Source organism: Dicentrarchus labrax, unplaced genomic scaffold (assembly GCF_905237075.1).
Source record: "Dicentrarchus labrax unplaced genomic scaffold, dlabrax2021, whole genome shotgun sequence".
Classification (NCBI taxonomy): Eukaryota; Metazoa; Chordata; class Actinopteri; family Moronidae; genus Dicentrarchus; species Dicentrarchus labrax.
The window spans coordinates 29,890,809-29,904,136 of NW_026136704.1; the positions used below are offsets into that span (position 1 = coordinate 29,890,809).

At 40.3% G+C, this 13,328-nt stretch overlaps 1 protein-coding gene across 2 annotated transcripts; it reads left to right on the forward strand.

Annotated features, from left to right (window-relative positions):
- The first annotated feature begins 673 nt into the window (after positions 1-673).
- On the forward strand, positions 674-11,390 carry klc3 (kinesin light chain 3). Of its 2 annotated transcripts, XM_051398625.1 has the most exons (16): positions 674-859; positions 2,234-2,329; positions 3,471-3,753; positions 4,641-4,889; positions 5,620-5,685; positions 6,080-6,244; positions 7,168-7,243; positions 7,909-8,054; positions 8,514-8,596; positions 8,797-8,884; positions 9,105-9,206; positions 9,687-9,860; positions 10,113-10,212; positions 10,420-10,600; positions 10,921-10,987; positions 11,287-11,390. In XM_051398625.1, the coding sequence occupies exons 4-16, from the start codon at positions 4,680-4,682 to the stop codon at positions 11,368-11,370; spliced, it is 1,542 nt and encodes a 513-aa protein (XP_051254585.1). In that variant the 5' UTR covers positions 674-859; positions 2,234-2,329; positions 3,471-3,753; positions 4,641-4,679; the 3' UTR covers positions 11,371-11,390. The 2 variants fall into 2 exon arrangements, with proteins under 2 accessions (XP_051254585.1, XP_051254584.1); XM_051398624.1 differs by lacking the exon at positions 674-859 and having other exon boundaries at positions 2,181-2,329.
- Positions 11,391-13,328: the final 1,938 nt, after the last annotated feature.

The window sequence follows — 13,328 nt, forward strand, 5'->3', positions numbered from 1 at the left end:
GTAAGTGACTGTTTCCAGTTCGAGTTACGTCCATCATTAATGGTGATAAGTATCTTAATGTCTGAGTCTTATTGCTGTCAGCAGCTGGTCGCCGGCATATTTGTGTTTACATTTCTGTGGCAAGACACTTGTCTCCAGTGGGTATGGATAGGACAGAGCATTCAGTATTGATTATCTGTGTAACAAACCCTTATTTATGGTTATTGTTACTCAATTATCAAAAAGTAACAACAAATTGTTTTTATTTATCAAATTCTTTGTTGTGTTTTGTACTTTTTCAGAATATTTCTGATTTAAATCATACTTTTGTTGCAACATTGAACTCTAAATAGAGCCTAGGTTTATTTTATTACTTGTTTTGTAGAAGGTGTGTTTACGAGGTTTCAGGTTTTGGTTTCATTTTGGTTTTATTGCTGGAACCATTTTAGACTTGGGCGTCTGTCAAAAGGTAAGAAAAGACTGCAGTCACCAAATTCTGACGTACAATAAATTGTAGAGGATAAAACACAATAAAAACTAAAGTCTGTTTCTACTGTGGTCCTCGTCTAAAGGTGAAAAGAGTGAGATGACAGAGGTTCATTTCTCATATCCTGCACTTACGTCATCTGGCCTTTCACTACAGAGCTGGTGTCATGTTCGAGCTGCTCTAATTTCCAGTTGTCTTTTTTTTTTTTCAAACTTAACAAGAACCCAATCATCTGACCCTGATCCCAGGCCCTCTGACACCTAAAGCTGAATGTGTGGTGAGCAGCAGGTATTGGAGGGTTGTTAACAGGAAGGAGCACCAGAAGCCTGGAGGAGTTTCCCCCGGGGACCGGTGACCTTATATGGCCGGGGCCCTGCCTGCACGCCCACCACAGTCAGTTGCTGGTGCTTCTCTGCCTACCTGACAGCTGAGCCGTCCATCAACCCCGCTCATATAACTGTCTCACACACACACACACACACACACACACACACACACACACACACACACACACTGATAGTTCCTGTTTGTTAGGCTGCTCACTGTCTCCCTCTCTCTGAATTTTAATTTAATGATTTAATAATGAGAGTTTTTGTGGATGAGGTAACAGCAGCTCCCTCTACTATTACATGCTATGACTGAAGGGTAAAAAGGAAAGAGCGCCATCTATAGAAACTCAAACAAACTCCAAAGAACAAGAAGTCACAGCTACTGAACAGGCCTGCTGGGCACAGACGAAGGGGCCCGAGGGGACAGGGGCCCTTTAGTTTAGGGTCTCTATTTGTGGGGATGCCCTGGTCTTTTAATATTGAGTATCATCCAACTAAAACCCAGCAGTGAAGAAGCATTCAGATAATTTACTTAAGTAAAACCTCACAAGTGCACTACACAGTAAGCTTAATATACTCAAAGTATGAGATGTAAATGTGCTGGTTCAGGAGCAGAATAGCTCCTGTTACTGTTATATTGTTTTATTTATTACTATTATTGATACATTAACATGTAAACAGCACTTTATAGCAGTTTGTGGAGGAGCTAGTTTATATTCATTATTTATAAAGTAACTCCAGCTAATGAAAGTGTATATTTACCTCTGAGAATAGTGAAAATACTACTTAAATATTTGAGTTCAAAACCCGCTGACCAAATCCAATATTTGTTTGTTGTTCATTCATATTACTTCACATCATATTGAGGCAACAATAACATTTAATTAAAGTACAGTGAAATGAATAAAGCAATCTAAATCTGTTTGACAGCAGAGTAGCTTTGCTTTAATAGAATATTAACCTGCATTTAAAGCTTTATTTGATGGTTTCCTGTAATAAACAGCGGGTGTCTTACTCCCCAGTAAAAGCCAACTGTCTCATTATTAGAGCAAGAAATTTATTTATTATTATCACTTTTATCTCTCAGTTAAAATTCAACACTAAAAATGTTGTTATTGTCGCCTCACACACACTTTGATCCTTTTTGTTTACAGTCACATTTTATGTTCAGCTGCTGACTCCCACTAAATGCCACCGTAATGAAGTCTTCATATAACTCAAGTTGATTGTTTCCTAAAACCTGGTTCCTCCACCAGGCTTAACTAAAGTGACATTAATAAGACTAATACTGTGACCACACACACACACACACACACACACACACACACACACACACACACACACACACACACACACACTACCCAATCTATGATTCTGATGTTTAAGGTTTGTTTACATTGAAGTAAAACAAGCCTGTACTCTGTCTCTCTCCCTGCAGGCAGTTCATCTCTCCGACCGATAGGTGGCCTTATCCCGGGCAGGACATCACGGCCAGCCCCGGTGCCGCAGTGTATGGTGGGAAATATGGGATCAGGTAAGCTCCTCAACTACGTCAAACCACGCAGACGTAACCGGACAAACACAGGAAGTCAGAGGACTTTCCCTTCAGAATAAAAGCGCTGTTTTTTTTTTTTTTTTTTTTATATTGTATTCTAAAGTTAAATTGTTGAGTTCTGCTTAAGTTTGACATCTATCAGGTTATTGAACAACACGTTATTTTAGTATTTCACAGCTTATTTAGTCGCCGTGCTATTGTCCCGTATAGTTCCAGTATTTATTGATTCGCACTATTTGTGTTCCTTGTATAATTAATACAATACATTATACAATTATACCAATAAAATAGAGTCTGATATTGTTGTATTGTACACCGTAGGATAAACTGCCTATTTATTTAAAGAATATCTGATTTATTAAGGAAACAAGTCAACCTTTAGCTGAAATAAGGTCACTAAACAGATTACCATATCAGAATCAGGTTAAACACTGTTGCTTTTGTGGTGAGTGATGCATCTTGGTTCAGGTTTCTGGAGTATCCCACTTATGTTTGCACAAAGATAAATTTTGGATTATGCAAATATGTGACTAAATTGAGTACAAAATATCCTTAGTTCAATGTAACCAATATATGCTAACTGTGTTTTTAAGTTATTTCAAGAAGTAGTTGGTGAAAACAACAGAACTAAAATGATAAACAACGTATAGACTCCTCTAACAGTGAGGAGAAGTATCACTTTCCAGTCAAACCCATTAGACAGTCCTAATCTTTTAAATGCAACCACAAATTTAAATTCTCATCCGAACCCAATTTGAAACAGAAACATGAAAAGTGTAATGTGGTGTCAAAGTTTATCCAGTGCAGACTCAGTGATCATAAGAAGCATGGAAAACGTGCATGAAATAATATGAATAACCAGATTTTAGGTGGCATAAGAGATAAAATAAGATAAGATATACCTTTTATTAATCCCCTGTAGGAGAAATTAAAATTACAAACAGCAGCATTGGAGAATACAGTACAATAAAAATACTACAGTGTACATAATATGCACGTAAACCCCTCCAGGAACTTAAATACTATAAATAACATAAGTTGTGTTACAAAAATACAACACTGTTTACTTTTTAGTAGTAAAATGCACCAATGTTGCGTTAATCCAGCTTTTACTTTGAAGGTGAGAACCGGAAGAGGAGCGTGTGAGTGACGCTGGTTTGACAGCTGATGAATCTGTGATGACAGGAGGAGCTGAGAGCCGAGAAAAGGCAGCAGGTGAATCATTTGCAGCCTCCAGTTTACCACCGTCCCACCTGTCCCAACATTAAATAAACCGACGGATACCGTGAGCGGACATGTTCCGCTGTTTGTGAGCGCTTCCAGTTTCACAAATAAAAACAACAACATCAACTCAGAGTGGACAGAAAACACGAACCCACGCCGCCGGAGCCTGGATTTAGCAGGTAGGCTATAAATAACTTTTATGTGGCTCTGAAATGAAGGGCTCCGTGTTTACATCGTGTTGTAGAGGAATAAACACCAATCACAGGGACAAGTCGTGTGTTGTGCTGCAGCCGGAGACGTTTTTCACAATAAAACAAACAGAAATGTGTCGTAAATGTGACGCATTTGTCATTAAATCAGCTGAGAGCTTTGCGTTGGATTTTTAAATTTGCATAAAAATACATTATGTTTGGCCTGAGGCCTGTTTGCGCCGCCCACTGTAAACAGAGACTGTTAGAGTAAATGATGCAGTGTTTGTTCTCCTGTGTTTTTAACGCCTAATTTAATCCTCTATTGTTTTAAAAGACTGGAAGAACGAGACCAAAACCACCAAAACATCGTTTGTTTTCACTTTATTATTGGATGGATAGACTGATTTTTGTTTATGTAATCTATGTTAACAGATTATTATGTGGAGGCATGATGTGACAGAATAAATCCAAAGTCTGCATGTTGTGCACGACTTAATTCATTTTATTTATTTATTTATTTATTTATTTATTTATATACTTCCATGTGCCTACTTCTCCTCTCAGACCTTCTGCTCAGATCAGACCAGAAAAGAGGAAACTAAAAACCCCATCATATATTGTTGTTGGTAGAGTTGCTGACAGTTTCCTCACCACAGCCCAATGTTGTGGCTGAATATTAAAAAACTCCCTCACATTGTTGAATATCAGCCACGTCCTACAAGAACAGGATACTGACTGCAAATAAGAATCATTTGCAAGTTTAAAGTCGATTTGCATGTAAAGAATATCTCTAAATACAGCTTCTACTGATTCTACTTGTACTGTACGACTACAATGAGCTCTTCTACTGTTTATGTGCACCTCTTTGTTCCCAGGTCAGTTGTTGCGAGAGGAGGAACCTCGGAGTCGGAGCCATGTTGTCGGCGGAGGAGATCCTGTGCAGCACGCAGCAGGTGATCGCAGGGCTGGAGGCGCTGAGAGGGGAGAACCGCAGTCTGCTGGAGAGCCTGCAGGAGCCGCTGGAGAGCCAGCCGGCGTCGGAGAGCGGCAGCGTGGAGCAGGAGAAGAGTGGCATCATCCGCCAGTCACTGGAGAGGATAGAGCTGGGGCTGAGCGAGGCACAGGTGTGAATACGAGAACTGAAAGAAGCCACAATTTTATTTATCATGTGTTGCTTCTCTTTTCTGTTAGCTATAATAATATTTTTACTACTTCTGTGTGAAACAAGTCACTACACACAGAGAGTTCCCCACAGCTCTACGGAGCCGTGTAGCCTCCTTTTTAGAACGGTGTTTTGGTTTTACGGACCACAACTTTACTGCTCACCTTCACCACCCTCAGCATAGTTTTTTTTGCCACAGTGGGCAGCTGTTTGTTGTTGATAACTCTCCATAAACCCACCTGACACTACCTGCTCAGCACTAAATGGCAGAGATAGCGACTAGCTGGTGGACAAAGTGGAGCGTTTAACAGTTAAACAGCTGGTGGAGACCAAAACAAGGCTAAAAGGAGAGATAGCCGGACACACAACTCCAGATGTTTTAATGTTTGTCCAAAATTACAAACAAAACAGAATTCAGTTCAGGCAAAAATCTTGTAACCGGCACTTAAGTAGGTAAAAATGTGAAGTTTATTACTATAAAAAGTGACTTTCCTTTACAAAAAACACACAATTAACATTATAGATTCATTAAACAACAAAGGGTAAAGAAATTACCTTATATACAATATATACTTTATATATTAGATGAGCATTAAAAAGTGTTTAATCGATTATGAATTGAAGTTTTAATTTTGATGTTTGTTTATATATTTCTGAAGTGTTTTTTCTTCTGTTGTCTGTCGTCCCTCCAGGTGATGATGGCGTTGTCGGCTCACCTGGGTTCACTGGAGGCTGAGAAACAGAAGCTTCGGGCTCAGGTGAGTTGGGATGGGAGATTCTCTGATGCTGTATTTTCATGAGCTTTCTGGAAGTGTTTCGGGTTTTATGAAGTTAAAGTTGCAGGTTGACAGGTCCGTTATTCAACTGTTAGATTTCTGTTGGTCAGAGAAAATGAAGCTCACTCAAATCCTCCTCCATCATCCTCTCCTCTTATCTCACACCTCCTCTGTCCTCTGTTACTCTGCCTCTTCCTTCATCTCCAACTACTCATTCCTCTCTTTCTCCTCCCTCATTCATTCTCTTCCTCCTCCTTCTTCCCTTTCCACCATCTTCTGTTTCCTCTATCTCTCCTCCCTCTTTTCTATTCTTTTCCTCACCCTTCCCCGGTCACTCCCACCCTTCCGGTCTCTTCCTTTGCGTCCTCCTCCTCAGGTGCGTCGTCTCTGTCAGGAGAACCAGTGGTTGAGGGACGAGCTGGCCGGTGCTCAGCAGCGGCTGCAGGACAAGGAGCAGGAGGTAGTCACCCTGGAGGAGCAGAACAAACACCTGCAGTTCATGTCCTCCATACGCAAATATGACATGGAGGAGCCGCAGCTGGTGAGGAGACGACAAACTGCACACAAACACTAATATGTGGGTTCAGGAAGAGTTTGTTGTGACTATTTCACCAGCCAACAACGTAACGAAGGATCAAATGTGGAAAAACAACATGGCAACACTAGTTGATTAACACCAGTCTTTTATCTAGCACATTTTGGGGCTTCATGTGGAGGTTTTTGTGTTTTTATATTCAGGGAAACCAGGCAGAAATATGAACTTCATAAGGCCAAACGCTGTTAAAGGTTAGAGCAGACCTACCTAGTCTGTGAGAGAGAGAGAGAGAGAGAGAGAGAGAGAGAGAGAGAGAGAGAGAGAGAGAGAGAGAGAGAGAGAGAGAGAAAAGAAGCCAACATTAAAACCAGTTCTTAAAGGTCCTGTGTGTAACATTTAAGATCATAGGTATGTTTTTATTAGTGTATAATCACCAGAAAATAAGCATTATTGTGCTTTCATTACCTTAGATTGAGTCTTTTTATCTACAGAGGGAGCGGCTCCGTCTCTTGAGGGAAATATCTTAACTATTCAGCTGCTAAATGCTCTACTATGTTCACCAGCTAGTTGTTCACTGGAGCACACAGTGGGTTTATCAGAGCTTGTTTGCTGAAAATAGCTGGAATGGGGTTGATGGGAGCATTAAGACTGAACCATGTAGTACATGTGTGGTAAAATCAAATATAGGAGCTCCATAAAGAGTTGGTGGTAATTCTCTGTGACCAAGCCCTTCCACATTACATAGTTTCATTATTTGTCAGTATAAAACTATTTACTAGCTGTAATATAAAAATTGTTTGTCTATTAGTGTCAGATCACAAACAACACCCTTATTAACATGTACTGTATATTGTATTAATAATTTATCTGCAGCTCCATCTTTGCTTCTAGTATCATCTTCTAAATTGAGTGTTTGTTTCTCACTTCAGGATGACAAAGACACGTCTTCCACCAAGGAGTCTCTGGATGACCTCTTTCCTACCGAGGACGAGGAACAGTCACAGAGTAAGGCCTGTTGTCAATGATGTGGATCATTCACAGCATAAAGGCGAAGTCTCATGTTTGTCTAAACAAAGGAAGGTCAAAGATGAATGGATTTTTTCTTGTTTAGACACTGATAATGACCTGAATGTTAATTACATGTTAATGTATTACACACCCTGTCTTTAATGGAGGTGTGCAGCTGATCAACAGTACGATCTTCTGTTTCTGTGCTACTGAACATGTCTTCATTCTCCGTAGATAAACTCAGGGTTGCTGCTGCTCGTGATGTTTTCAGTAAAAACTCTTCACACATAGCAAAGACATTTCAAGCTCCAGTGTCAAGCATCTACATCACATGCAGCGATAATGAGTTTATATCATGAGACGGGGAGATAAATTTCAGGCCAGCACATCAGTGGTCTCTTCAAAATAAAACACGACGTTAAAATGATCTTAGATGTATTTTCTCATCCAGCTAAATTGGTTCTTTAAAAGCAGGCAGAGAATTGAAGACTTTATCTTGTATAACAGCACTTTTTTATTGCATCTACATCATTTAAAGCTGTAATGAGAGATACAACTGTACTCTTTCAATTATTGATTTGATTTCAATCATTTAATTACATTAATTGGCATCAAATTCTTCTTTGCATTTCTTTGTAATTTGTTTGTTTGTTGCTGCTCAGTGTCCCAGACTCATCACAGCAGTGCAGCAGCCGCAGCTCAGCAGGGCGGCTACGAGATTCCCGCCCGCCTTCGAACACTCCACAACCTGGTCATCCAGTACGCATCCCAGGGACGGTACGAGGTCGCTGTACCACTCTGCAAACAGGTGAGAGTTGCTGTTCTGGTCCCGCTAGAAAAGAAACCTGAAGCCTGCATCAGCTCTGACTCCGTCCCCACCAGAGAGGTTCAAGTCCCAAAATCGAGTTTTCCAAAGCTACTCTGTTCCTTATGTACAGCCCAGTATCACAAATCTTATTGCTAGATTGTAAACATACATGAGGAATATGGATCCTGGAGGACGACAAGCAGCTTCCAGATGTCACCAAACACAACTGAAGAGACCTGAAAGAAGACAGACTACAGGGAACACACACGAGGCAAAGCTCTTGTAGGTCGTGGTGGCCCGGGAGTTTATGGTGCAGAACGTGAACCACAATGTCCCCGGCTAACGCCCAGCTGAGAGTCTTTGTTCAGTGTCATTCCCCAAGCGCCCTTTCATTTCACTCTCTTGTCAGACGTTATATGAAAGCTTAAATGGCTCCTGATTAAAATCATGTCTCGACAGGCTTTGGAAGATCTGGAGAAGTCCTCAGGTCACACCCACCCAGATGTAGCCACCATGCTGAATATACTGGCGCTGGTGTACAGGTGAGAACAGTGACCAGTGACCATGGCAACAAATCAACACCAGTTAGATCATTTACACTTTTCTATAATCTTAAAGCTCTTTATAGGATAAATTTAGCAGAAATGAGAAACAATAAAACCTTTTAAGAAATAAACCACGCTACGATTGTTCCTGCACTTAGAACGAGGAAGTCCATTTACTAACATGTTTTCCTCTACAGAGACCAGAACAAATACAAAGAAGCAGCCAACCTGTTGAACGACGCGTTGGCGATCAGGGAGAAAACTCTGGGAATGGACCATCCGGCTGTGAGTTACCCTCCTTTTAATAAACCAGCTGCAGTCTGACACCTTGTAATGAGACAGTTTTATAACCTCCAGCACATCCTGAATCTAACTTGGACTAAATTCAGATTTTGTTTACTTAATTTTCTCTCACCGTTTTGTTTTATCACTGTGTAAGTAAACTTTTGTTGCGGGGAGCGTTGCCTGTCTGTATTACATTGTGTGTTATTGTGTGTTTGTGCAGGTGGCAGCAACGCTCAACAACCTGGCGGTGCTTTATGGGAAAAGAGGGAAATACAAGGAAGCAGAGCCACTGTGTAAAAGAGCTCTGGAGATCAGAGAGAAAGTGAGAAAACATTTGTATTACTACACTTACAAAGAGTTCATACAAGTCCTAATCCTCGCTGCTACACAACTAACCTTTACTTATTAAAAATTTTAATCCTAAACCCAAATCTGAACTTGTAACTCTAATTTTAAAACGGTGTAGCGGCAGCTCGACTCCGACCTGTGGCCCTTTGCTGCGTGTCACTCTCTCTCCTCCCTTTCCTGTCACTCTTCAGCTGTCACTCTTGATTAAAGGCAATAAAAGCCCAAAATAACATTAAAAAGGAGAAAAGAAATACCCAATCTTCTCACTGATGTTTTCATAACCAGTTAAAAACTCCTAGTTTTACATTTAAGTAAAGAATCTGAATGTATCCTCCACCACTGACCCTCACACACAGCCCTGAATGAACACAGAACATCAGGATATTTCATGTATCAGATACTGTCGTTGTTATGGAAAGACTTACATTTTGTGTCTGAATGCCCCCCCCCTCAGGTTCTGGGTACAGACCATCCAGATGTGGCCAAGCAGCTGAACAACCTGGCTCTGCTGTGTCAGAACCAGGGCAAGTACCAGGAGGTGGAGCAGTACTACGAACGGGCTCTGCACATCTACCAGAGCAAACTGGGACCAGATGACGCCAACGTGGCCAAGACCAAGAACAACCTGGTGAGCGGAGACCTGGATGTCTTGGAACCCTCTTCTGTGTTTCCATGTTTTTCCTCATTCTCCCAGTTTCTCAAAAGGGTCACACACCATTACTGTCAAGATTTTTGACAAACTGAAAACAATAAATTAACTTTTGTACAATATAAAGTATTTTTAAAGTACCAAAATTCTGTTCAAATGTTCACTTTCCTCTCACTCAGACCTTCTCTTTCTACACTCACACACTTTTCCTTTTTCTTTGTTCCTTCTCAGGCGTCATGCTATCTTAAGCAGGGGAAATACAGACAAGCTGAAGCTCTTTACAAAGAGATTCTGACCAGAGCACATGAAAAGGAGTTTGGATCTGTAGAAGGTACAAAACAGCAGCAGATGTTAGAGATTTTGTGGCAGATTTGACCCAAAACATTTTGATGAGACTTGAAAATGATGCGTCCTACTTAAATGAATAATGTTTCATTTAACAACCAGAAGCTCAATTTGTAGTTAAAGCTCTCATTTTTATTAGATACATTCATTGTTTGTTCATAAGCTGGTGTTTGTTCCTCTCTCCGTCTTCCAGGCGACGGTCGTCCCACTTGGTCCGGTGCTGAGGACGGCGGCTCCGGACAGGACGGCCTCAGTAACCTGAAGCGCAGCGGCTCCTTCACCAAACTCAGAGAGTCGATACGCCGAAGCAGCGAGAAACTGGTCCGCAAGCTGAAAGGAGTTGGGATGGAGGAAACGACCCCGAGGAATGCTGGGTAATAGTCTGTTACAAAATGGTGTTTGACTCCCTGCTGTGAGATGTAGATACCTTCAGTAAATGAACGTTACTGATGGGGATCCTAGATATTGTTATGGAAGTTTATTGGAACACAAATGATGCTCAAAAAAATACTTTCAAATATCTAATTTTTGATAAGAATTATTATTTTTTTGGTTCTGAGAGATTTATAATGTAAATATTAAATAAAATATAGAGACAGGCACATTTAGACTGTCGACAGCAGTGTGTTTTTAAGTGATATTACGCCGCTTTTTATAAAGATTAAAAGGTCATGATATTCGGTGCCGTTTTCAGGATGAAGAGGGCGAACTCTCTGAATATGCTGAATGTTGGAGCCAGAGAGAGTCAGGATGGCACCCAGGTGAGGAGACTGTTGGTGATTCAATCAGTTTAACAGCGATGAGATTCCTTCTCTCTAAGTTCAGTGATTTATTCAGAGCTAAATTCTTATTGTGGTGTTTCTATCCAGCACAATGTAGATGTACTTCCATGGAAATCTTTAGGATTGTTGTTTAACTATATATTCCCCTGTTGGTGTTACTTCTGTGAGACAGAAATCAGTTACATGTCCTCATTAAGTGATTTAAAATACTTTCTTTAGCGATAACATCCAGTCACAAAAATCTGTAATCTATCGTGTGTTTTTGATTTGTTCCTCAGTCAAGCCGTTTGACAGACGCTCGAGGGTTGAGCACAAGCACGCAGAGCCTGATACGACGAGGTTCACTCGGTGGGACCAGCTAATACACACGCACACACGCACACACACACACACACCTGCTACATACAACACTTCTCAAGATAACTGGAAAGATGTTCACACACTGATTGTTGAGTAGTAAGCACACTGCTGTACTGATCACTCATATCAGATGTCCTACACCAGAGTGGATTCCCCCACTTTGAGTCCCCTCATAAAAACCTGAGATAGTTGTCTGAGATATGTAACATGTTTCTGGTAAAGTGTCTCCAAAAAGTGACGAGAACGGTGGGGGTCATATATTGACATATTATTGCACTATAACCTTTCCTTCCTGTTCACTTGAAACTTTAATATCATTCCTTCCTGGATTTAGATCAGAAACTAATTCTGTTAACGATTTAAGGTGGGCTGAGCAAATCTAATCAAAACACTTTTTTTAATTTAAATTCAGTGACTTTCTCCTCGCAGTCTGCTCGCTTTCCACTGTGTGTGTGTGTGTGTGTGTGTGTGTGTGTGTGTGTGTGTCAGTGGTTGTACTCAGCAGCCTCTGTAAATAGGAAACAAACTAAGTGGATCGGACCGAGCCGCACAACAGAACTCGTGTCAGGTAACGTTAAACCACTTTCCCACGGACATTCAGCTTACTTTAGAGCTGGCTCTGGGAAACGGTCTCGTACTTACTGCAGGTTATTTGCGCAGCTGCAACTGAAGGGACAGTTTGTAAAAGTTAACGTTACTTGCTGTGTCGTCGTTCGCACTATGTCATGGTATTTGGATTTCTCCAGAATCGCATCCTTTAACTTAAAAATGAAAGAAAACATTGTTGAACACACAAATCCTTTTAGACTATTTAAAATGATACCAGCATTAATTTTAAGACAAAGTTTTATAGAAGTTTTGATATTTCTATGTTTGCATAAACATAATTGCAGGTTGACAAAAAATAATACAATGAATTTTATATTTGAGGTATTATAGGCGTCTCCTAATGCTAGTGTGCCCCTGGAGTTATGTTTTTAAGTTTCTAAAGATAAACATGACAGATTATCTTTATAAAATGATATAAATTCTCTCTTGAGAAGCACAGGGATGTAAAGTTGTTGTGATGCGTTTGTCAAAATGTAACATTTGGTTTACGAGGGAGAAGTTTAAGCTATCGAGTTTATAAAGTTAAAAGAAGTTATTTAAAATGTGTTTTGCCTTTTAAAATGTGCACGTCATTCTAATTATATTTTCATATTGTCCAAGCTAATGAGAACACAAATGTGTTTACTTCAGCTGTTTTGCACCACAGTCCAGTTATGTCATTCCACATTATGAGAATAAGGACCAACTCTTTTTTAACTTAAATAAGGTGCCGTGCACCATTTGAAAACAATCAACACCAGCACTATGAAATGACCGACGGTACTCCTAAAAGATGGATATTTTTGCACATTAATATATTCCTGATCAATCAAACTGGTGTAAATCGATCAATTACTGAATATGAACATCCCCAAAGTTTCTTTACATTTCAATATTCAGCAAGTTGTTTTTGTTTTATTCAGAAAATAGTTGGAAGCTATCTGGATACCCAAAGTTACTGTTGTGTGCCTGAGTCAATGTTTTGATGACTTTCAACTGGCCTTGGACTGAAGTTAGGTGACTGACTTGAACTAAGACTTCACAGAGCATTTACTCACAGCCACTCTGGATTTGAACGTTTCTTTTGCGCCCCTCAGTTGCCGTATGACAGACACTGTGGCAGACCATGTTATACCACGCAAACTAAACATGAAGCAAATTGGGCGATTGTACAAAGAGGAAAAGAATCTAGGTAAATAAGCGTCTGTGTAAGTTCAAAATGTTTCGGCAAACAAGCTTAGACAAGCCAAATAGACGCTATCTGCCCAGAGCCAAAAGCAGACATACAAAGTTGGTATGGTGGCTAAACCTGTGAAGATAGTCAAAACATCCAGCAGCTAAAGTGCAAACCAGAGATACAAGGAGAGTGAAT